General features: G+C 38.8%; 1 protein-coding gene across 1 annotated transcript; it reads right to left on the bottom strand.

Annotated features, from left to right (window-relative positions):
- Window positions 1-1,935: 1,935 nt before the first annotated feature.
- On the bottom strand, window positions 1,936-24,200 carry LOC143890996 (uncharacterized). Its single transcript, XM_077395657.1, has 7 exons — window positions 22,883-24,200; window positions 22,416-22,732; window positions 21,731-22,028; window positions 21,310-21,409; window positions 2,293-2,356; window positions 2,144-2,191; window positions 1,936-2,034 (listed from the first exon to the last, which is right to left on the bottom strand). The coding sequence occupies exons 1-7, from the start codon at window positions 24,198-24,200 to the stop codon at window positions 1,936-1,938; spliced, it is 2,244 nt and encodes a 747-aa protein (XP_077251772.1).
- Between the last annotated feature and the right edge of the window lie 850 nt (window positions 24,201-25,050).

The following is a 25,050-nucleotide window of genomic DNA, read 5'->3' as shown; positions in this document are numbered from 1 at the left end:
ATCATGATTTGAAAAGAAACTTCTGGTGGAGCGGAATGAAAAGAGAAGTGGCTAGCTATGTTTCGAAATGCTTAACTTGTCAGAAAATAAAGATTGAGCATCAGAAACCTGGAGGCACTCTAAAACCTTTGGAGATACCCATGTGGAAGTGGGATAGCATTTCTATGGACTTCATCATGGGTTTGCCCAAAACCAAGAGCGGTTGTGATAGCATTTGGGTGATTGTTGATCGTCTCACCAAGTCTGCACATTTTATTGCCATGAAAAAGACTTGGACTTTGAACAAGTTGGCTGAGGTGTATGTGGCTCAAATTATCAGATTGCATGGAGTACCTGCTTCTATAGTATCAGACAAGGACACCAGGTTCACTTCTGGGTTTTGGCGTGGATTGCAAGAGGCTTTGGGATCGAAGCTAAATTTTAGTACTGCCTATCATCCTCAGATGGATGGTCAGACCGAGAGGGTTAACCAGATTGTGGAGGACCTATTGAGAGCCTGTATTCTCGACTTTAGGGGAGACTGGGAGCGACACTTGCCCCTAGTCGAATTTGCATATAATAACAGCTATCAGCAGAGTATTCAGATGGCTCCCTTCGAGGCTCTTTATGGTCGTGCTTGCAGATCACCATTGTGTTGGGTTGAAATTGGTGAGAGGCAGTTGCTTGGGCCGAAATTGGTGGAAGAAACTTCTGCGAAAGTAACCTTGATCAGGGAGAGGTTAAAGGCAGCTCAAAGTAGGCAGAAGAGCTATGCCGATCAGCGGCGTAGAGAGCTCGAGTTCGCTGAGGGAGATATGGTTTTTGTTAAAATCTCACCTTTCAAAGCGGTTATGCGGTTCGGCAGGAAGGGTAAGTTGAGCCCTCGTTACATCGGGCCTTATCGCATCTCTAAGCGAGTTGGATCTCGAGCTTATGAGTTGGAATTACCTCCAAACCTTGATCGGATGCATAACGTATTTCATGTATCCATGCTCCGTCTATATCATCCCGACTCTTCTCATGTGCTAAAGGAGGACGAGGTGGAGCTTCAGGGTGATTGGTCCTTTTCGGAAGGGCCTGTGCGCATTCTGGAGAGCAAGGAAAGAGTTTTGCGGCGCAAGTCGATTCCCCTTGTCAGAGTACTTTGGCGTCACCATGGCGTTGAGGAGGCTACTTGGGAGAGAGAATCCGATATCCAGAAAAATTTTCCAGAATTATTTGGAGGTACGCCTTTAGTTATTTAGTGATACCGTTTATGTTTGAAATCATTGCTAGGTAGTGCTATATCAAGATTTGTTGTGTAACCCTTGATGTAATTACCCTTATTGAAAATTTGAGAGAGGAATTTCGAGGACGAAATTCTTTTTAAGGGGGGTAGAATGTAACGACCACCCTCCTTAAATCTATAAAATTAATTTAAAAAAAAACGTGTGAACTTTCTTTCTTTTTAAAATCCAATTTTTACAGAAGGTCTTGCTATTAAATCGATCTAACGTTCATAAAGCCTTTCAATATTCATAATTAAGGGAAGTAATTAAGGGCATTTGATGACTAAATTAAAAAGGCTAGTAACGTTAAAAAGGAAAAACGGTTGGAAATTATGAAGAAGGAAATCACGATCTCAAAATTTCAAGAGAAGAATGGGCAAAAATAAAGATTTCTTTATGATCGTATTTATTTTGTGGTAACACCCATCCTTGCTTAGAAAAACTTAAAAATCCCACCCAAATAAGTTACATACCTTATTGTTAAGATCAAAAATCAAGAGAAGAAGAGGGGAAAGAATACAGTGAGAGAGAGAGGAAGAAAAGAGAGGCTCAGACGGTTCTTGGACGGGAAACCCATCTTGATTCTTCGTCTTCCCCATTCACCGCCACCGAGAGGTATGTTGATTTTTAATTTCTTGAAATCCCATGGCAACTTCTTCTTCTATTTTTTTTTGGAAACCATGGAATTTCACCCCCAAACCGTGTATGCTATGAACCCTCTCTGTTTATTCTTCAAAACCCACTTCGTTTCCACGATTTTGCCATGCCCAATATCAAGCTCCAAAACCTGCAGAAAACCAACATCTTCGTTAAAACGAATTTAGGGTTGCTGCAACTAAGAAAGCAAGATGCAAAAAGGAAAAATAAATAAATAAATACAATAATCTATACATTACCCATCTCATTTCCACGATTTCTTCATGCTCAATTTCATGTTTCAACACCTGCAAAAATACAATCTGTGTTAAAAGAAATATATGGATTCTATAGTCAAAGAAAACAAAATGCAAAAAGAGGAAAATAAATAAAGTGATCTATTCTTTACCCATTCAATTTTCGATTTCTCCATGCTAAATCGCACGATTTCATCACCTGCAAAACCCACATCTCTGTTAAAAAAATAATTAAGGTTGCTGTAAACAAATGAAGCAAGGCAGAAAGGAAAAAAATAATAACGTAATCTTCATATCTTCATATGCTTATGCCCCTTGTTTTACCTTGAGACACCCCCTTTTTGTTCATTCGTTTTTTTAAAAGATATACGTCTGTTCCAGCATTTTTGTATTTTTGGCCACAAATGAAACCTATATAAGGGACTTTTAATTTCCCAAAAAGAAAAGAATAGGGAGGCTGCTGATGTGGGCGTTCCCATGTTTAGCAGCAGTGTATTTTTATGCAGCAGATTTATCAATTTAATGTTTTGATAACCACACAAATATAGCTTGTCTTTTCTTAGGATAGTGTAGCAAGCGGCTGATTTTTAACACTCCAAAACTTTGTAAAAAAATTCATAGCCTCGATCTGTTTTTCTTGATTGATGAACAGTTGCTGATTTTCAGCCCAGTAGCGTTTTGATAACTGCACAAATTAAGATCGTCTTGTCCTATTTTAATGCGAAAACCTTCACAAGCAAGGTAGTCACAATTGTGTTTTTATATATTTCACCTCACGAACAGACCTTCACTAGAGAAATAAATGCATTTAGGCATGTTCTCCACAAAAGGTCTATTCGTATACTAAACACTTTTAAAAGGACCAGTTTATAAAAGTAAGCCTTCAGAAAGCAATCTTAAGATAAAATGGTAAGCTTATGAGGAACTCAGAATAATGGTATGTGTATGGCCTTACTTCCAGGTTGATCACTCCCTAGTCTTGTTGGGACTTTTCGGTTTCTATCTTCACTCAAAATTTGAAAAGGCAGGTGACAGCTAGACCTTGCCTTGTAATAGTTTTCAATATAATTTGTCTATGCAATGTAGCTCTACTTATAAAATTTTGCCTTATTGATACCTGCTTAGTTAATTTATACTTGCTTGCCTGGAATAAAATGAATTGAAATGAAAAATAAATTGTTCTAAAATCTTATGCGAAGTAATGCAGGAAGAGAGACAAAGGTAATGTACTTTAATTTCCTAATTGCATATCATACATGGGGGAGAGTGAAGGGGAACTTAAGGGTGTGGTGGTATCATCATGGGACCTAAGGTCCAAAGGCCAACACGAGAAGCGTGTACAGCCTTTCGTTGGCAAACCATCCAAAAGGGATAGTATCCCTGAAACGGCTCGGCATTAAATGCGAGACCGAAATCCGAGTCCATAACGCCACTACCTTCAGACAGGGGTAGTGGGTAGTCGTGCGGCAAGGACACCGGCAGAGAAAATAAAAATAAAAATGAGAAAATCAGAAAAGAACTGACAGAAAAATAAACTGGGGAAAAGCCGGATGTACCTGGGGAATGTGCTGTCTCAATTTATATAATTGTTGCATACATAGTATAAATTTGAATTATTGTCACTCCTTTTATTTATATTGCCATGGATTATATTGTATGCACTGTTTATATTGTCTCTCTTACTCTGCTCGGTCTCTGGAGAACCCTGCTCTGATGTTGTTTCCTCCACCACAGGGGTTGAGGCGTTAGATGGTGGAGCGTTTGCAAATGACGGAACCTTGGGATAAGTGACTGTGTGATCAGAGAGTTTGTTTCTGGGGTTTTTGCATTTTGACGTCTTGCGTCATTTATCATTTTAATTTCTATCAAGACTTTATTTAGTTTGGACTTTGGTAATTTAAAACTTTACTTTTCTTTTGAAGTATGAGGATTGGAATTGTTATGGTAAGACATATTTAATTTGGAATAAAATTTTATCGTGGTTGCTGAAAAAAAAAAATTTCCATGATTTTTGCGTTCTTTTGCTCGTAACGACTTGACGGAAATCGGGTCGTTACATAATGATAACACTCCCTCCTCAGACGAGGAAGAAGAGATTGACGAAACTCTCCTTGAATTGCAGCATATGCTCAAACAAGAGGAGGAGCGCCGAGCCCAGCCTCTTAAAGATGAAATTGAAATTATAAACTTCGGAACAGAAGATTTAATGCAGGAAATACGAATTGGAAATATTCTATCTCCTGAAGAGCGCGACGAATTAATAAACCTACTTAGGAAATATAAAGAAGTTTTTGCCTGGTCCTACAAAGATATGTTCTGGTTGAGTGAAGACATCGTCCAACACAACCTACCTTTATTACCGGAAATTAAACTTAAAAAGCAGAAACTAAGGCGAATGAAGCCCGAGTGGATCTTGAAAATAGAGGAAGAAATTACTAAGCAATTGTGTAGACACCTCCATTTTCCTACACTTTAAAAAGCAAAAGATTCGGTAGTGTCATCGAGTCTTGAGTCGCGATCCTGAAAGTCTCTAGGGAATTCCATTAGTCTCCGGAAGATTAGAATTCAAGTTTCCAATCAAGTAAGAAAATCTACTATTTTGGAATTTCTCAGGATTTTCCTTAATTTCATCAATTTTTGCACCACAGGGGTAATTTGGTCATTTCCAATGTGTTTCATTTGACCCCCGCGTTGTGTCTGAAAAATCTTGAGTGATTCCATGAATTTTGAAAAACCTGCTAAATTTAGACCTCCAGGGGTTTCGCTTGATTTGGAAATTTTGAGTGTTGAGGGCATTTTGGGCATTTTCAGGGAATGCCAAATGATCCTGTTTGATATTAACCACCAAAAGAAGCAAACTTAAAAACTTTCTATTTTTGAGGTTTGACTACGAAAACTTTCCATTTTTAACTTTCCCCTTTAAAAAATGAACCAATTTGAGGGTATTTTGGTCGCATTTTGGTAGGTAATAGTCAAATAGGGGTGTTTTGGTCCAAAAAATTTATTTCTTTAAAGGGGATGGTTTAACCATATGTCAGGGGTGCACTATAAAGATCACATGGGTTAGGTCCATCAATAAAATATTGAATTTAACAGAGTTTTATTAAATTTTTATGAAAAAAACCTAAAATCCATATGAGAAGGCCCATTGGGCTAAAGTCCACAAGGTCGGGGTTCATGTGGACCCGCCCATGTGGGTCGGCCACATAAGTGGGTGCCCCACATGAGGAGGCCACTTGCAAAAACGTCTAACATGGGATGGGGTGGTTGGTGACATCATATTTGTTTTGAAAAAATAATAAAGAAATGAAGAGTTATACTTAGAAAGGGCTTGTAAGGTCAGGTTAGTAAAATAGCCATAACTTTTTATCTTCTAGTCCAAAAAATTTGTAACTATACTATACTTTTTTCAAATGTTTCGAAAAGATCTACAACTTTCTAGTTTATGACTTTTCCTGAATCAGCCTCTAAATAAGTCAAAAACGAGATCAAACGTCGGACAACCCTTTTTGAACGAAAATCATTCATAAAATCTAGTTTTCTATGTGAGAAGGCTTCTAGATTGACTTGAAGGATCTCCATTGTGTAATTTAGCACTGCTTGGCTTGCAAGAAATCAATATTAGAAGTAAATCCAATTTAGAAGGTAAGGGAAAAGCAAGCCATAGGTGAGAATTGGAAGCTAACTAAAGGTAGGAGTCCTCACATTGAAAACTTCTAAATCCGATCTAACCCTAACTTTTTCTATAAAAACAAAGCAAGCACAACCTTTGGCATCTCTCTAGAAAATTCATCTCTTTCTCTCTTCCTCCTTGGAATTCATTCATCTCTTTTGTTGCTTTGGTGTTCATCTCTCTCTCAAGTGTTCTTCACAAAAGGGATTCTTAAATTCCTTCTTCTTCTCCAAGGCATCACACAATCAAGGATTATTGGAGTGTTCTTTGGATCTTTTTGAGCGTATAAAAGGGTTGGACAAAGCGTATATCTCGGATTACCAGCCCTAAAGACATGGATCGCGATCAACGGTAAGAATTCCCTTCTTTGCGAATAAGAAAAACATGCTAGGGTTTTATTTTTTTGGAGCATCAAATCTATGAATTTTCTTTCAAAATTCCAGTGTGAAATAACATAGAATATAAGTTTTTAAAATAAAAAATTTCGCTCAAAAAATAGTTTTCTTCCATTCAAAGATCGATTTTCTTTCTTTTCTTTTCGGTATGGTTTTAAACGAGATTTACAAAACAAATCTTTGAAAATAGGATCCTTTTCAAAAACCAATATTTTTTTAGGATTTTAAAAATTCCAAAACTACTGGAAATCATGATCTTGGACCATGGTTTGACCCTCTCGGTTTCCGTTCAATTTTTCGAAAGGTAACCCAGCAAAGAGTTATTTTTTGAAGAATAAAATGGAAAACGGGTCAAATCAAGTCCAAAGTTGATACAATTTTGACCAAAAACCGATTTTTAAATTTCCAGTTCACCCAAAAAATTTTGAAATGTTTTGAATCTTTTTAGTATGATTTTCAATTATTTTAGATTTCGGCCATTTTTAATAAATATCAAAAGATTTTAAAAATTGATGAAACTCTCCAGAATTAATGTTCAATAATAAATTGAATTTCTCATGAAAATAATTTTAAATTTTTTTTATCCATTTTCTAATCGCTTCTTCGTTTTACGTTTCGTAATTCTTTTTTACATTAAATTAATGAAATTTCGAATCTTTTTCCTACAAACCAGTAGTTTAGGTCATTAGAAGGTTAATGAAAAATTTTAAAAGATTTTACAAAGGTTTAATATGAGTTTACAATTTTCTTTTAAAAAATGGGTTTTAATTCCTAGGAAACGAATTCCTCTTTTTATTCAAAAATCGATTTTATGGAGGATCATTGATTTTTAGGCCTTGAAATTTTGACAGTAAATCATATAACCTATTTTATATCTACTGGAATGTTTATATGATTTTATGGCACCATTTAATGTAGTTTTTAATTGATTCATTGATTTTTTCCAACTTTTATGTGAATTTTAATTGGCATCAAATCTTGATAAAAACCTTTGACATTTTTACAATAGTCTAATACCATGATTCTATATACTGTAAAAGTTTTACTTGATTTAAGATTTGTATGCTATGAGTTGATTTGTTAATTTATAATCTGACCTAAATTTTGAAAATTCAGACATTGATAGCAAAACTTGTTATAAATTCATGAGACTCTTCTAGTAGTCAAAACTCATTCATATCTAGTTACTGGAAAAGTTTCAATGAATTTGGAGTTTGATTACTTATGGTTACTGTGTAATCCTAGCAATCTGGTCTTAATGTCAATAAATCACAATTTAATGGCAAATTAACACAAAAGTCAGTAAAAATCTCCAAAAAAACTTAATGTTTCATCGTGAATTCAATCCCTAACTTGTTTGAAACATAAACCTTAAGGTTCAGAGATCTCCCATGTAAATTTGCTATATCGCGATAGTTTAACTGCCGAGATCGCAACCATAATCGTATACTAATTGTGATTAATCCTACATAATTGGAGTGCGTAAATTATAGTATGATATTGGCTCCGAGGTCCACTGTCCACGGAAATCCTGAGAAATATGCCAGGCAATAAGATACTACAACTTACGTGCTAAATTAAACAAGGGTTGAGAGCACGATTCCCATCCATAGTTGTGATTCGAGGCCGAAACCGGCAAACCATAGAACATTTGGTATCCCTTAGATATTTAGGAATTGAAAATAAAAAATCAGTTAATCTAAAATTACCAATATCAACAAATTGAATTAACTTAATCAAAGTCTTAGGAGTTGTTGGATTGCGTAGGAACCTTTTAGGGCCCCTTAGGAACACTTACGTCACGTTGTGTCCTAGGTTTTAGGGAGTCTTAGAGCCAGGAGTCCAGCCTTATCATGGCCGTTTGCTATGGATAGCGACCGCGCCATAGATTTAGTTACACTAGTAACGCAATTTTCCCATAAGACAGGCCTAGTTACCTAGGTGTGGACCCCGATCCGGGAGCGAGAGAGGCAGCGGTGAGGGACGTGCCCCCACGTGCTAACAGTCTCTATGGATCATCCACGTGAATGGAGAGCTCTACCAAGGAACTCTCGAAAGAAGTATGCCTCTCACAGTATGAGTGGCGATATAAGGTGAGATACCTCTCGATTCGGGGACTAGCCCAGATTCGAGGCGTACCTTAAACAAAGAAGAGTCGCCATCCAAGGAAAAAGGAAAATGGGCCCTGGATCCCATACTATGCTCTGTTGCAACGGATAACCAGAGATTATAAAAAGAGGGTTCGTGCCTGGTTACGAATTCGGAAGGTCTTAAGAGCACCTCATCCGCCCAAGTGCAAGCACCTGGTCTCTTATGCCATTTGTTATTGATTTTGAAGAGTTTTGAGCGAAAGTCATATGAAATGGGAACATATATCTCTGAGAAGACGTCTACCTAATCATGCATGTCTCAGAGATGAAAATTAAACATATACACAAAATAAATGAAAGATGTGTCACCTAAGCAAAACTAGGTTATAAGTGACATGCCTAATGGGTGTCTAAGTTCTGGTGTGCAAACACATGCATGTCACAGCTAAATGTATAGGATCTGTACATGAAAGTAAGAAGACACAGCAAAAACATACAACACAAATCAACTCTATACCTGACTGGACAAAATGAGTCCTAACTCTAATGCGACCTGACTCGGACCAAGATGGCCGTCCATCCCAGCTGCTCTACGTATCCCGGCCTCGGGAAGAATCGGAGTCAACGTAGTTCGATGCCCTAATCCGAACTACTATGCCTAACCATCTAGAACCGCTATCCTAGACTCGATCCATTAGACTCAACTGATTTTTAAAGCTTTTTTTGTATGATTGCTTAAATTCAAGTGAATTGTAATTTTCAGGACTCTCTATATGCCCTAACTAATGTAAGTTGATTAGCCTTAAGCTAATGCAGGTGGGTCCTACATCCTATGTGTAACTAGGCTGTGCAACCTAAGGAAAACCAAGGGCTAACTATATGCTTCCTAGTCTAGCCATCGGTTCGACTAAATGTCTAACCGATCGACTTGAGGCCTCCTAACTCTAGGGACACTCACACGACAGGACACACCATATCAATACAAATCAGGACAGACTCCTAACTCTATGGGAAGATCTTTTTGAAAAGGTTTTGAAGAAGTTTTGTATTTTTGAAGGTTCGAAATGTTTATTTTTAAAGGTTTGGCTGGACCTGGGATGTGGATCCCAAGCTGCACTAAGTACCTCGTGGAAGAGGATCAAGCCAACGTAGTTCGGAAACGATTTTCCTAACTACTCCTAAATGACTCAAGATTTTTGAGATTTTTGGATTTTCAGATATTTTTGTTGTTTTTAAATGTTTTTGAAATGTTTTTGTTGTTTTTAAATGTTTTTGAAATGTTTTTGTTGTTTTTGACACCAGAGAATAGAATCCTATCATCATAAGGGGAGGACAGACTCCTGATATCCCGCAAAGGTTGGACAGAATCCTATGCTTTGCGGGGGGAACGAACAGAATAACAACTCTGCAAGGGTTGGACAGCATCCTATACCTTACAAGAGCGGATAGAAAAAACACAAGATTTGATGAGAGGTGGGATAAAATCCTAACCCCTATTATGATAGGACTGACTCCTGAAAGAAAGACAGACTCTTTAGCTAAGGACAGACTCCTAGGCTAAGGACTGACTCTTGAAAATAGGATTCTAAGAAGGAGGTGCTAATGAGACAAAGCCTGTCTCCTAAAAGAAAATGAGATAAAGAAGGGTGCTAGTGAGATTATCAAGCTAAAATAAAGCTCACAAGTAACAAGAAAAAAGAGGCCTTGCGCATATTTGGCAAAGGTAAAAACACCCAGCCGGGCCGGACAGCTACCTAGCCCTAGGGTGCAACAAATGTGCAACCCAATACCCATAAGGGTAAGGGGTATGTTGCCAAGCCGACTAAGGTGTTCTCCCAAAACCAAATGATGCACAAAGAGGAGGATGCTATTAGAATGAGACTGGGTAAGTCTCTTAGACACATAGGTAGGATAGAGAGAAAAAAAATATGAACAAGGAAAAAGAGACCTTGTGTATATTTGACAAAGGTAAAACACCCAGCCGGGCCGGACAGCTACCTAGCCCTAGGGTGCAACAAATGTGCAACCCAATACCCATAAGGGTCGGGGTATGATGCCAAGCCGAGTAGGATGTTCTCCCAAAACCAAAAGACGCACAAAGAAGAGGATGCTAATAAGAAAATGAGACTGGATAAGTCTCTTAGACATAGAGGTAGGATAAAGAAAAATGCTAGCAAGACTGGGCAAGTCTCCTAAGCACAAGGATGGTCTCCAAGAGAGGTGCTGACGAGACATGGCATGTCTCCTAAAGGTGAACCCTCTAATGAGACAAAGCTTGTCTCTAAAGGGTATAACTTTTCTTATATGAGACATAGCCTGTCTCTCTAAATTGAGGCTCTAAATGACAAAGTTTAAGGGTATCTCAAAAGACTGGGCATGCCTTAAAAAAAACAAACGAGGGGAGGGTTACTCGGACTAAAAGAGTCCCCTAAGGATGGGCTTAGGCTAGCGCCTTCATCGCCCTACAAGAAAAATGGATTCTAGTATCTAAAGAAAATTAACAGCAATCTATAAGACTGTGTTAGTCTATCAAAAAGAGAAGAAAAGGCTACCAGATAATCGCAAATTTTATTCTAAAAAAATAATCAAATGCTAAACAAAGAAGAATATACAATCTAATAGCAATCATAAAATGAGAAATAACATTAATTAGTCCAGACCAGCCGCTGGATAGCCTAATAAAGTAAAAATAATATCAAACACTTCAAAACCAACCACAAACCCCAATACGGAGACTCCAATGAAATCAGATGATGCCAAAGTAATCATCTGATATCAAATACACATGATAATATTTCTAATCCCGCCTTGAGATCAGACAGTACTCATGTCGATAATATCGAATAGAGTAGTCATCTGATCTCCTTCTTCCTATTAACAATTTATTTGAATAAAAAGGAATGAGTATAAGTGAATGTCTAAAATTTTCTATGGTAATATCATCATTGTATATCAACATCCAAGACTCCTTTTTCTTTTTACCTTCTCATTGAAAACCAAGATATTCTCAAATCATGGTATGTATATACATATAGGAACTGGATAGGACCATGTTTGAATCTAACCATGCTTAAACTAAATATATACATGAATACAATACAAAATATGACTGAACTGAAACAGATCTGAATTACATATACTCAAAACGAGTAATGACCTAACAAGAAAAGCATATGTATACTTTTGAGCAAGATGAATTACAATTAGAGAATATAAAACCCCAAAACCCTACCAGGGCAGCTACTATCATGCCTACACAGTATAGAAAATTGCAGGACAACGGCTATAAATTATAATTGTGAAGTGCGAAAATCCAAAGGATAGCAACTATAGGCTTCTAAGCAAACATGAATCATAACTATAAGGTGTAGAATCTTATAGGACAGCAGCTATACGGTTTGCCTGACAGCAACTATATGATTATGAAAATGAAACAATGAGCAACAGTTTATTCACAATAATGGGCAGCAAACAAAACAACAATGGATAGCAACTACGTGCTTATGAAAATGAACCAATGAGCAGCTATGTGCATAAAATGTGCTAAACTAGTGCCAACACAATGCAGAAAATGAGCTGAGCTAGTGCCAACACAATGCAGAAAAATGAGCTGACCCAGTGACAAAATGGTACAGGAAATGAGCTATCCCAGTGACACAATAGTGCAGAAAATGAGCTGACACAGTGACATACTAGAGCAAAAAGGTGTAGAAAACTATGGAAACAGCAACTGTGTATAAAACAATGAGCAATATTTTATCTTATGTCTTTGACCATGATCTGAAGAGTACTTTTAAAGTCATGAAACAAGATTCCGGAAATCTGTGTCCACTATTCTGTAATGGTACAGGAAATGAGCTATCCCAGTGACACAATGGTGCAGAAAATGAGCTGACACAGTGACATACTAGAGCAAAAAGGTGTAGAAAACTATGGAAACAGCAACTGTGTATAAAACAATGAGCAATATTTTATCTTATGTCTTTGACCATGATCTGAAGAGTACTTTTAAAGTCATGAAACAATATTCCGGAAATCTGTGTCCACTATTCTGTTTTGATAATGACTGGACTTATAAACTCATTTATTCCCGTTGATTAATGACATTAAATCCTTAAAGTATAGAGCTTAGATTATTTAATAATCCCATGTTCATGAACAATTTGAATGACTAGAAGGAAAAATGTAGCATTTCTATTCTAGATATGATTGAATCAAAAATCATGTGAGGTCCAAAATTTAAAATACATACAAGTGACAAATTAATTCAACAGACATGAGACCAAGGAATAAAAGAGGAACCTAATCTATAGGTTCTAAAAAAAACATTCAAATAAAAGAAAGAATTATTTTTAAATCAACTATTAATCATAACTTACCCCTAATTTCATTAAAATGACATTGACAAAGCATTAAAAGGTTCAGTTTGAGTAGATAGTAGAACAAGAAAATTAATAAATAATAATAAAATGATCAAGTTAATTACAATAAACTTATACAAAAAAAAAAATTCTAAAACGCAAGGGAGCATCTTTCTATTCTTTCCTTTTGCTCTTTTCAATCAAAAATATATTTTTCTCATTACTCAGCCATCTATTTATACAAAATTTTTCAAAAGTAACGATGAAGAGATAAGAAGAATAGGGATTGGATCTAGAATTTTTCAAATCAATGGCTGCCATAAAAAGGGTTTACATATATCAAAACCAAATGAAGGCTGCTATGGTTTTGCATGTTTAGCCAACAAAAATGGGGCTGAATCAAGATTTAATACAAATTATCCATAAAATCTGAGAATTGGATTTCTTAACGATAAAAAAAAAAACTATAAAGCTCAATTCTCTTCTAGTTGGAAATACAGATCAAGTATAACCATGTAAACATTAAGCCAAACACATATCCACTATCTTTTAGCTCAATTCGTACAAATCCAGAGTATTTTGATAGATTATGACAGAAATTATCAACAAACACCATGAGTTTATCAACATAGAAGAAAACAAATTGAGCTATCCATACATGTTCAAACAATATTATCAAATATTATTTCAAGTAGTCATAAATTTAAAATTTCTACTGTTGACATGCACAGAATTTAAGTTCAACAGATATACTTTCAACCTGAACAGAAAATAGCACTTCTAATTCGATTAGAACAGAACTCCCAACTCAAACAAAACCATTTCTTCACCTCCAGATCAAAGATTACAAGCATTACAACCATTATTAATTTTAACATGATCCTTTCTTTATGGTAAGAACAAATCCATATAAAAATAAATAAATAAATGAGTCAACCTACTTGATTACAGCATTACAGCCTTTTCTACACACAAACATGTAATCCTCAGGAAATGAATGTAAACATGAGAGAAGCAAAGAAACTCAAAAATTTAACAAGCGCACAAGCACATTCACACTTCGAAAAATAAAATACCTGATTTGCTAATAAAGCAAAGCTTGAAAGATCTTCCTTCCTTTTTTATAGATCAATTTCTGTTGAATTTTTCTAAGAATCTTCAAGCTTTTCTTTCCTTCCTCAGACAAAACTTTCACTAGTGATGACCTCAAACCGAAAGGCTCAAATTCAAAGCTAAGAAGATGAATCCAAGCTTGAAACAAGCAGATCTAAGTCTCTATAGCTTGGATCTAAAGTGTCTGGTCCAGATTTGCGACTGAAGAGTTAGACTATTATTCCTAGAGTAAGAGCACCATAGAATCAGTAAATTCAAAGAAAAATAAGAAGAAATCTTTCAATCGGAACTTGGACGATGTTGCCGGAGAGGTGACCGGAGAAATTAAAGATTGCCGGAGAAAAAGAGATTTCAAGAGCAGATCTAGGATTTCTAGGGTACGTATGATTAAAACAAAAGCAGATCTAGGATTTTTAGGGTACGAATAGGTAAAACAGAGCAGATCTAGGATTTCTAGGGTACAGATGTGTAAAACATAGCAGATCTAGGATTTCTAGGGACCTTAACTAGGGTTTAAATGTGAAAATGAAGATGAGGATATAAACTATGAGTAAAAATGAGGAAAATACCAACCGGAGGTGATCAGAACTAACCGGAGCTCGGCCGGAGAACAAGAAACGAGGATTTGAATTTCTGAGATAGAAGCAAAGAGAGATCAAGAGATGCAGTGGAAGATGAGAAAGAGAAAAACAAGCAAATTTTCTTGATCGGAACTTCGACGGTGTTGCCGGAGAGGATGATCGGAAACAAGAGAAGAAAATCTCTCGTTCTTTCTCTCTGCGAAAAATCCTTTTTTCCCTTTTTTTATAAAATGAGATAAAAAACAGTATTTAAAGACATTTTCGAGACTTGATATTGGCACTCCACTTGATGGGCGCGCGATTTTGCGCGTCCTATTCGGATAAAAAATACATCATTCCAGAATAAAATCGCCCCCCTCTCAGGATAAACACACCCCCCTCTTCTGCTTTACACTACGACTTCGCCTGGGTTCGTTTGCTAGGCAAACGCGCTCGGATTCTGACGAAATGTTGCAGGGACCTAGATGAAACCCTAACCTAGCTAAGGGTGGAATTTGGGATTCTACCTTATTGATTTGATGAGGTTTTGCTCAAACTGAAGGGATTAGGGCACGGTCAAAATGGGGTGTCTACAGATGCCCCTCTTTGGTAGAGCGTGTTTGTCACGCGAATGTCAAAGCTGAACAGACAACACATTTTGACTGGCCCAAGATTAAAGAGTTTAGACTTTTTGATTTTTTAATTTTTGAAAATGATATCCACAAGATAACATGGTGAAATAGCCTTTCACCAGACTCTGACTCTGCAAACGCTGGTGAGATAGCCTCTCTCCAACTCTTAACTCAGTACATATTGACGAGATAGCCTCTCTTGCAAAACATTAAATGACAGATTTGATTGTAAATGATCTTGAAATTCGGAGAGAAAATGGATTTGAATGCCGTGTAGAAACGGACTTGAATGCCGTGTGAAAACGGACTTGGAATGCCGTGTGAAAACGGACTTGGAATGCCATGTGAAAATGGACTTGGAATACTTGAATGCCGTGTGAAAACGGACTTAGAATACCATGTGAAAATGGACTTAAATGACTTGAATGCCGTGTGAAAACGGACTTTGAATGCCATGTGAAAATGGACTTGAACGCCATGAAAACACATTTTTTTTTAAATCTTTCAAATGGTGAAAGAAATGACCAAACTCCAAATCGCGGAGCCATTGGCGAAAATAGCTTTTAAAATCTTTCAAATGGTGAAAGAAATGACCAAACTCCAAATCGCGGAGCCATTGGCGAAAACAGCTTTTAAAATCTTTCAAATGGTGAAAGAAAGGACCAAACTCCAAATCACGGAGCCATTGGCGAAAACAGCTTTTAAAATCTTTCAAATGGTGAAAGAAATGACCAAACTCCAAATCGCGGAGCCATTGGCGAAAACAGCTTTTAAAATCTTTCAAATGGTGAAAGAAATGACCAAACTCCAAATCGCGGAGCCATTGGCGAAAACAACTTTTAAAATCTTTCAAATGGTGAAAGAAAAGACCAAACTCCAAATCGCGGAGCCAATGGCAAAAACAGCTTTTAAAATCTTTCAAATGGTGAAAGAAAAGACCAAACTCCAAATCGCGGAGCCATTGGCGAAAACAACTTTTAAAATCTTTCAAATGGTGAAAGAAAAGACCAAACTCCAAATCGCGGAGCCATTGGCAAAAACAGCTTTTAAAATCTTTCAAATGGTGAAAGAAATGACCAACTTTGATCGATTTCACAAGGTGAATAAGTAATTCTTTGCCAAGAATGATTGAAAATGCATGATCTTTGCTGAAGATAAAACTCAAGAAACTTGAAGAAAATTTCAGGTATTAACCCTTTTAAAGTGAGTGAAAAGCATTTTGCTGAGGGTTTGACGATTGCAGGAGCAAATTCTAGACTCCACTAGGGATAAGATTTTCTGAAAACTGGATTTCAAAAGAAAACAATTTGATTGAAGAGACTGACTCAAAGATCGTACTCAAAGTTCTCTGGTTTTCATTTGCTGAGAATAGTTATCCCAGTTATCATCACGTTTGATATCTTTTATGACGTAAGTCATAAAAAAAAGCCCCTAGTATGAAATACTTCCATGACAGATTCGTAAGAGAGCAAAACACAGGGAAATGGTCAAAAATTTTCATTTCATTGAATACTTGAGGTTACAATGCTTTCAGGTTTATAACAGACTGTATCTGCCCAACAATTGCCTTTCAATTCTGACGATCTCTGCCATTTCATATGTGCTTGAAAGCCTGCCATATGGACTTGAGAATCAATCATCTTCTGAACTTCGCTCTGCTGCGCATCACCCTTGAGGGGATACAAATTCATCATTTTTTTATCACCCCAGCCTTGGGAGGAATATTAACCACACAGGACTCTGGAATTTGAGCTTGACTCAACATAGAAAAAGACTTGGACAACCAGCAAATGAGGACTTCGACGGGCACAATGACTTAAACTCTAAGAGAGACTGAATCTGCTTCTTAGTCTGATAAGTATTTTTAAAATGGTACAGTCTACCACTCTTAAAATCTTTTGATAACCGTATTTAAAGGTGTTTCATTCCTTTTTCCGGTATTTCCATCATGGTTATTATTCCCTTGGATTGCTTAGTCTTAACCCCCTTAGCCTTGAGAGTGTCAGAAGAATTTCTGCCGGTGTTTACTCAGACTTTGGAGTAGTGCTGCCGAAGAAATGAAAGTCTTGCTAGCTTTTAGAGGTTCTGTCCTTTATGAAGTCACTGCCATGACCAAATCGCCTATTCAGGTTTTCGATTTGGCGGACCGCATGCCTTAATTTTTGCCTAAGCCGCCCTTTCAGGTTTTCAGCTTAGCGGGCGAATGACCCTAACTTTTGCCTAGACCGCCCTTGCGGGTTTTCAGTCTAGCGGGTCTAAGACTCCATTATTTTTTATTTTCTTTCTGTTTCTCTACAAACCTGGGCCTAAGTACACCAGAAGGACTTTTAGGTAGGCTTGGGTTCAAACAGGTTAACATTTGGTAAGTTTTCATGTATTTGACCGAATCTGGCCCTCCAGACTGCCTACGTATCCCCAAAGAAATGGGAATCAAGTCCGCGTAGTTCGCCCATTTGGGTTTCAAAAATTGTTTTTTTTTTTTTGTTCTTTCTTTCCTTTTTTTTTTTTAAGGACTTGAAAGGTTTGAAGGATTTGACCGAACCCGAATTAATCAGGCTACCTACGTACCCTGTAGAGAGGGATCAGGTCATGACGTAGTTCAGGCTATTATCTTTTATGACGCAAGTCATAAAAGATGCCCCTGGTTTGAGTTTATCAAAGAATGAAAGTTTTTTTTTATTTAGGCCCAAAGTGTTTGCAAATGGTTTTTGACTTTGAGGTTGTTGGCTTTTGAGCTCTGATCGATCAAAGACGGCCTCCTGGTGTATCTAAGCATAGTACTTTTTTAGTTGGTCCAGGTTTGTAGGTTCTGTTAATTTTTCTCCATTTTCATTAAGGAGTCTTACGGCTTTTCCAGGCAGGACTTCATCAACAATGTAAGGACCAGACCAATTTGGCCTGAACTTTCCTCTGGGATCAAACACCGGTGCTCGGTAAGACTTTAAGACGAGATCTCCTGGTTTCAGGTCTCGGACCTTGACTTTCTTGTTAAAGGCTCTTTCGATTCTTCTCTGATACCCTTGGATGTGATACAAGGCTCTCAACCTCTTTTCATCAATCATCTGTAATTCTTGATGTCTGGCTCTTGCCCACTCAGACTCTGACAGATTTGCTTCCATCATAACTCTTAGAGACGGGATTCTCACTTCAACAGGGAGGACTGCTTCCATTCCATACACCAGAGAGTATGGAGTTACACCTGTAGAAGATCTGATCGATGTCCTGTAAGCCCATAAAGCAAAAGGAAGCTTGTTCGACCAGTCCTTATAAGTCTCGGTCATCTTACTGATTATGACCTTGATATTCTTATTCGCTGCCTCTACAGCCCCGTTTGTCTGCGGTCTGTAAGGAGATGACTTATGATGCTTGATTTTAAACTCTTCGCACAGGTGGACTACCTCTTTCTTGAAGTGAGATCCATTATCAGAAATCAGCTCATCAGGTACTCCATATCTGCAAATGATATTCGCACGAATGAACTTCGCAACTGTATTGGAAGTTATGGAAGCATATGAAGCAGCTTCTATCCATTTTGTGAAATAATCAATGGCCACCAAGATGTATTCATGTCCACTTGACGATTTAGGATAGACTTTTCCGATGATATCAATTCCCCATACTGAAAATGGCCATGGTGAGGTCATAGAATGCAGCTCTGACGGAGGCACATGAATAAGATTCGCATAGACTTGGCATTTATGACATTTCTTCACGAATGCAAAACAATCTGTTTCCATTGTGGGCCAATAGAATCCAAGTCTAAGGATTTTCCTTGACAGCATCTTACCATTCATGTGAGGACCACAAACACCTTCATGTGTTTGCTCTATGAGCTCTGCAGCCTGATCTTCATCAACACACAGAAGCTGAATATCGTCAAATGACCTTCTGTACAACTCTTCACCACAAATGATGAAGTTGGCAGCGAACTTCTGAAGAGTTTTCCTCTCTTTGCTGGAAGCTTCAGGCGGATGCCCCTTGCCTGAAATGAAATTTCTGATATCTGTATACCATGGCTTTCCATCTGGACACCTGGCAGATATTTCAATGGCATTCACATGTGCTGGAGCCCATTGCAATCTTACAGCTAAAGGTTGAACCTCCATTGTAGCAGAAATGTCCAACATTGATGCCAGAGTAGCCAGAGCATCAGCAAAGTGATTTCTTGTCCTCGACAGATGAGTGAAGGTGACATTCCTGAACTTTTTGATCAGAGATTCGAGATAAGTGTGATATGAGATCAACCTCGCCTCTTTTGTCTTCCAATCCCCATTTATTTGACAAATGATCAGGATTGAATCTCCAAATACATCGATGTCTTGAATTCGCAAAGCCAAAGCTGCCTCAAGTCCTGCGATGCATGCTTCATATTCTGCCATGTTATTGGTGCACTCAAATTGCAACTTGATGGATAATGGAATGTACTCCTTCTTTGGAGATACCAAAACAGCCCCTATTCCTTGACCGTGATTATTGACAGCTCCGTCAAAATACATAAGCCACTTGGAACTCGGAGTCTCTTCTTCAATGTCCATGATCTCCTCATCAGGAAAATCAGCCTTCAGAAAAGCATTCTCCTCAACAGGAGCATCAGCCAACTACTCAGCGATGACCCGTCCCTTAATTGATTTCTGAGTGACATAAGTGATGTCAAACTCAGACAATAATAGCAACCATCTGGCTGTTCTTCCAGTAAGAGCGGGTTTTTCGAACAAATACTTTAACGGATCCATCCGTGAGAGCAAAAATATCTTGTTCGACAGAAGATAATGTCTAAGCCTTTGAGTCGCCCAAACCAATGCTAAACACGTCTTTTCCAAGACACTGTACTTGATTTCATATTCCAACATTTTCTTACTGATGTAGTAGATGGGCTTTTCTTTCTTAGACCCTGCCTCCTGCTGAGCAAGCATACAACCCATTGCTGTATCCGTGATGGACAAATACATCAACAACGGTTGACCAGGAATGACTGGGGATAAGACAGGAGGCAAAGACAAGCATTGCTTGACCTTTTCAAACGCTTCCTGCCATTCTTCATTCCATTTCTTAGAGGAATTCTTTTTCAATAACTTGAAGATGGGTTCACACGTCATAGTTAAATGAGATATGAATCTCCTCAAGTATTGCACTTTGCCAAGGAATCCACGAATCTGCTTTTCTGTCTTTGGTCGTTGCATTTCTTGGATAGCCTTGATCTTCTGAGGGTCCACTTCGATTCCTCTTTCACTGACCATGAATCCAAGCAACTTCCCTGACGTGACCCCAAATACACATTTATTAGGGTTCAAGCGAAGCTGAAACTTTCGGATTCGCTCAAAGAACTTTCTCAAAGCGACTGTATGCTCTGGCCGAGTCCTGCCTTTGACAATCATGTCATCTACATAGACCTCGACCTCCTTATGAATCATGTCATGAAGAAGAGTAGTCGCGGCCCTCTGATAGGTGGCACCAGCATTCTTGAGACCAAATGGCATCACTCTGTAGCAATATGTCCCCCACTGAGTAATAAATGCCGTCTTCATCATGTCCTCAGGCGCCATTTTGATCTGGTTATACCCTGAGAATCCATCCATAAAGGATAAGAGTGCATGTCCAGCGGTATTGTCAACCAGGAGATCAATGTTCGGAAGCGGAAAATCATCTTTCGGACTGGCCTTGTTCAGATCTCTGAAATCGACACACATCCTGACTTTCCCATCCTTCTTGGGCACCGGTACAATATTTGCAAGCCATTCAGGGTACTCAACTACTTCGATGAATTTCACTTCTAGTAGTTTCTTAACCTCATCATGAACTTTCAACTCCCATTCTGTTTTCAGTTTCCGGAGTTTTTGCTTCTTCGGCTTGATGCCCGGGATTAAAGGTAATTTGTGTTGGACAATGTCCTCACTCAATCCTGGCATGTCATCGTAAGACCAAGCAAAAACCTCCTTAAACTCTTTTAGCAAGGTGATTAATTCTTCACGCTCCTCAGGAGATAAAATTTTGCCAATTCGTATTTCCCGAATTAAGGTTTCATCACCAATATTTACGGTTTCAATTTCCTCTTCAAGTGGTTTAGCGCGGCGACTCTCCTCTTGTTGAATCATATGCTTGATTTCAAGGGGAGTTTCATCGGCTTCCTCATTAGAGGGGGAGTCTTGATTGTTATTATTAGTTATTTGATCAAGTTCAGAAGCAGAATCAGCAGAAGAGACAAGTACAGGAATATAAGCAAAAGAGTCTTTTATTTCATCAGAATTAATGATTACATCAGATGACTCGCCCACATCAGGCGTTACAGACTCTGAAACAGAATGAAAAAATAAGTCGACATCAGTATCGACACAACCAGAAATATACACAGACGAAGAATCAATGAATACGTCCTCAGACTTGGACTCGACACCATCAAGGACAGACTCGTCACCCACTCCAGAGGTAGACCCGACCTCTACAGTACCTGCATCAAAAGAAAAGTTAGAAATGACAGACTCTGGGACGGACTCAGAAACTGACACAAATTTTGAAACAACTGACTCTTTTGAAGAGACTGGAGTATACTGAAGGACTACTTGGGGTATAACCTGTGAGGTCCAGTTATCCAGAGGTCCCTCGGCTGGGGTGATATAGTCCTCTGGGTCAACAAAGGGTGTGTCTCTCCCAATCATAGCAATGACTGGTGCCTCGGTCTGAAACAAAGAATTCAGGAATTCTGGCTCAAAGTTCTCAACCCAGTCTGAGTCTGATTCCTCTGTTATTATTGTCTCTGTAATCTGCTCACTGTAAAAATCTGCTGGCAGCTCATCTGCGAAGAAGATCTCAAGACCAGGCAGCTTTACCCCGCTCTCATTATACCATGGCTCTGAAAAACCGTAATAAGGGCAATCAGCTCCTTCTTTCCGGAATCTGCCATTCATGATCATACTGAAGGGTCCCATTGGAAATTCTAAACCCTTGCGGCGACACTCGGCCCATTTGAACATGTAAGCTCTCATTTCTTGCATCTCCTTGCGAGTTGGCTTGTATCCCAACCCAAATAATCCGTCAACCGCTTTCAACTCAGGCCGCTCAGTCGGACCCTGCATATTCTTCCCCAAACCTGCCCCTGGGAGATATCCAAATCGGTGCATCATCTTGACTACCCGAGTATTGGTGCTAGAGAGAAACATAATTTCTTCACTCATAGCCTCTTTCATGGTGATAGCCGAAACCTCCACTGAAAATCCTGTCAGACTGATATCTCTTGTGTTTTCAGTAACAAGCTCTTGAGATATTTGTCCAACTTCTGGCTCGGGATCTCCCTTGACTGTGATCACCCGGTTGTTTCGAATGAATTTCAGTTTTTGATGAAGTGTGGAAGGGATAACTCCAACCTTGTGCAGCCAAGGTCGACCAAGCAATAGACAAAAAGAAGTCTTGATATCCAACACCTGAAATTCAATGTCAAAGGTTTCTCCTCCAATGACAATCTCAGTAGCCAAGGTTCCAATAACGTCCCTTCGGGTTCCATCATATGCCAGTATACCCTGCTCAGACGGAATGAAGTCTTCAGGCCCAAACCCCAGAGTAGTGGCAGTGCTCAAAGGACACACGTTCAAAGCTGACCCATTGTCTACTAGTACTTCGGAGACTTTCTTCTGGTTGCAAAGCAGGGTAATTTTGAGAGGACGAGTATGGTCTTTCCCTTCTGACGGCAAATCCTCGTCTGAGAAAGACAAAGCTTTTGAAGCTTTGGTCATGGCTACCAGACCGACCAACTCGTCTGGAGTAATCTCAACTGATACTTGAGACGAATTCAATTCACGAAGTACAACCTGTCTGTGCTTCGGCGATGCCATCAGTAAGCCCCAGATAGAAACATTAGCTTGTGTTTTCTTAAGCTGATTCAGCAGGTTATCTTCTTCTTCATCAAGTCTTTGCTTCTGTTTCTGACTGTCAACTGCTCTTGCAACCTCAGCAGGATTATCAACTCTGAGCTCAGCTGGTTTGAAGACTCGTCCACCACGTGTGACGTGGCGGAGCTCATCGCATTGATCGTTCAAGAGCAACAGATCTTCATCATCTATCTTAAGGATGTATGGGGTTTTTATCTCTTCTTCCTCATCATCACTCACCCTTAAGACGTACAGAGATTCGGATTCTTTCTCTTCATCCTCACACTGGAAAACATATGACTGGTTTGACGGCCCAGCCACATCAGGGTCGTTCCAGGATAATACATATGGCCTTTCGGATTCTGCCCACTGATCTTCTTCTTCAAATTTCCAGACATAGGGTTCTTCGGATTCTACAGCACATATGAAGGAAGCCGGATCAATGACAGACTCCTCGGCGCAAATGACATTGACCGAGGATGGAGGCGGCATTGCATGCGTAGGAAGGGGGTTTCTAGTTACATTTGGTAACTCGATTGACAGTTCCTTCCTATCAATCATGTTCTGAATTTGGTGTTTCAAAGCTAAACACCTATCAGTAATATGGCCAGTGTTACGATGATAATCACAGAACTGATCCTCTCTCCAGGATCTCGGCAACGGGTTGGGAGGAGGCTTAATATCAGGCAGCTTGATCTTTCTGTCCTTCAACAGCTTCTTCAAAGCTACGGACAAAGAATATGGAAGGGGATCAAAATGACGATGAGGTTTCTGCTCCATCGGCGGCCTTCTCACTTCAGTGATTACCCTGGGTGGAGGTCTGACATAATTAACATTATGTACTTCTTTCGGCGCCATTACAGGTCGCTTCCCCTCTCGAACATCAGATGGAATTCTTGATTTCAGGCCTTTAGCCAATGCATCTTCTATCTGGGTCCCAGTCTTAATGAGATGGTTGAAATCGAGGAAATACTGGATAGCCATATGGTGATAATATTGCGGCGACAGATTTTTCACCACAATTTTGATTTGCTCCTCATCTGAAAGACGATGAGTCATTTGCGCTGCTTTCCTTCTCCATCTGCGGATGAAGGAAGTAAAGGTTTCATTATGGCCTTGCTTCAAAGCCTTGAGATCTCTCTTGGTCACGTCGATTCCCTCCTCCATGGAGAACTGCTCGACGAACCTATTTGCAATATTCTCTAGAGTTCTGATCTCTTCAGACTTTAAGCTCAAAAACCACTTTTTAGCCACTCCGACCAAAGATCGGGGAAATAAGGGAGCAACCTGCTCCGGAGATAGACCATGCTGCTGTAAAAGCGGAAGAACCGACATTAGATGGCTTCGAGGACACCCGGTCCCATCGTACTTATCCATGTCCGGAACTTTGAATCTAGGAGGCAATGTGACTCCTGGATACAACATAAAATCGGCCATGTTCAACTTCTTCGGGCCTTGAAATTTTATGTTTTCCACCTCTCGGGCCAACATATCCATTCTGTCCGCTATCGCTTTGCCCTCATTGGCTCTATCTATATTGGGATGGCAATTCTCTTATGCATACTGCTCATCATCGAGATCGTCTTCGACATTTAAAACAGCAGGCCGAGCCATTGCAGGAGGGGGAGGAGGTAAAACAGAAGGGTGCTGAGCCACATGCTCTTTGGAGGTAGATTCTCTATCATTTTTCAGACGGGCTATCTCCTCATTCATGTTATTCATTTGCTGGAGCATAACCTTCATCATCTCACTCATCTCAGCTATAGCGTTTGCAGATTCAGCCATCTGTTCAGGAGTAAATTGAATGGGCGAAGGGATTTCCTAGAGATTGGAGAAAGGTAATGCAGGGGAGGTAAAAGAAATTGGTGAGGAAGAAAAACGACTCAGCCTGGAATCAGCGGACTGACGGGACCAGGTTGATTTTGAAACGAGGATTTTCTTAGGAGCAATGGTTGCTCAATCAAGAATCCTGAAATGGAAGTATAAGCACTAGATTAAAATTTTGATAATCGAGATAAACTATTTTGATCAAACAATGACAAAAGAAACAAAAACACACTTTCATTAATAAGATTCAAATTGTGATTACAATGGATGAAAAATATTAATCTCTAATCACAACTGGATAAACAAACTGACAAAAAAAAAAAAAAGGAAATGCAGAAATCAGAATAACAAAACATGATATGGATCTTCAAGGCTCCTCAATCCGAGCTCTCTTGCTTGC

This window comes from Tasmannia lanceolata, unplaced genomic scaffold, assembly GCF_043159265.1.
Source record: "Tasmannia lanceolata isolate RefF3 unplaced genomic scaffold, GAP_Taslan_0.1 ptg000013l, whole genome shotgun sequence".
Classification (NCBI taxonomy): Eukaryota; Viridiplantae; Streptophyta; class Magnoliopsida; order Canellales; family Winteraceae; genus Tasmannia; species Tasmannia lanceolata.
The sequence above is the reverse complement of the archived record's forward strand: the minus strand, read 5'-3'. Positions and strand labels throughout refer to the sequence as shown.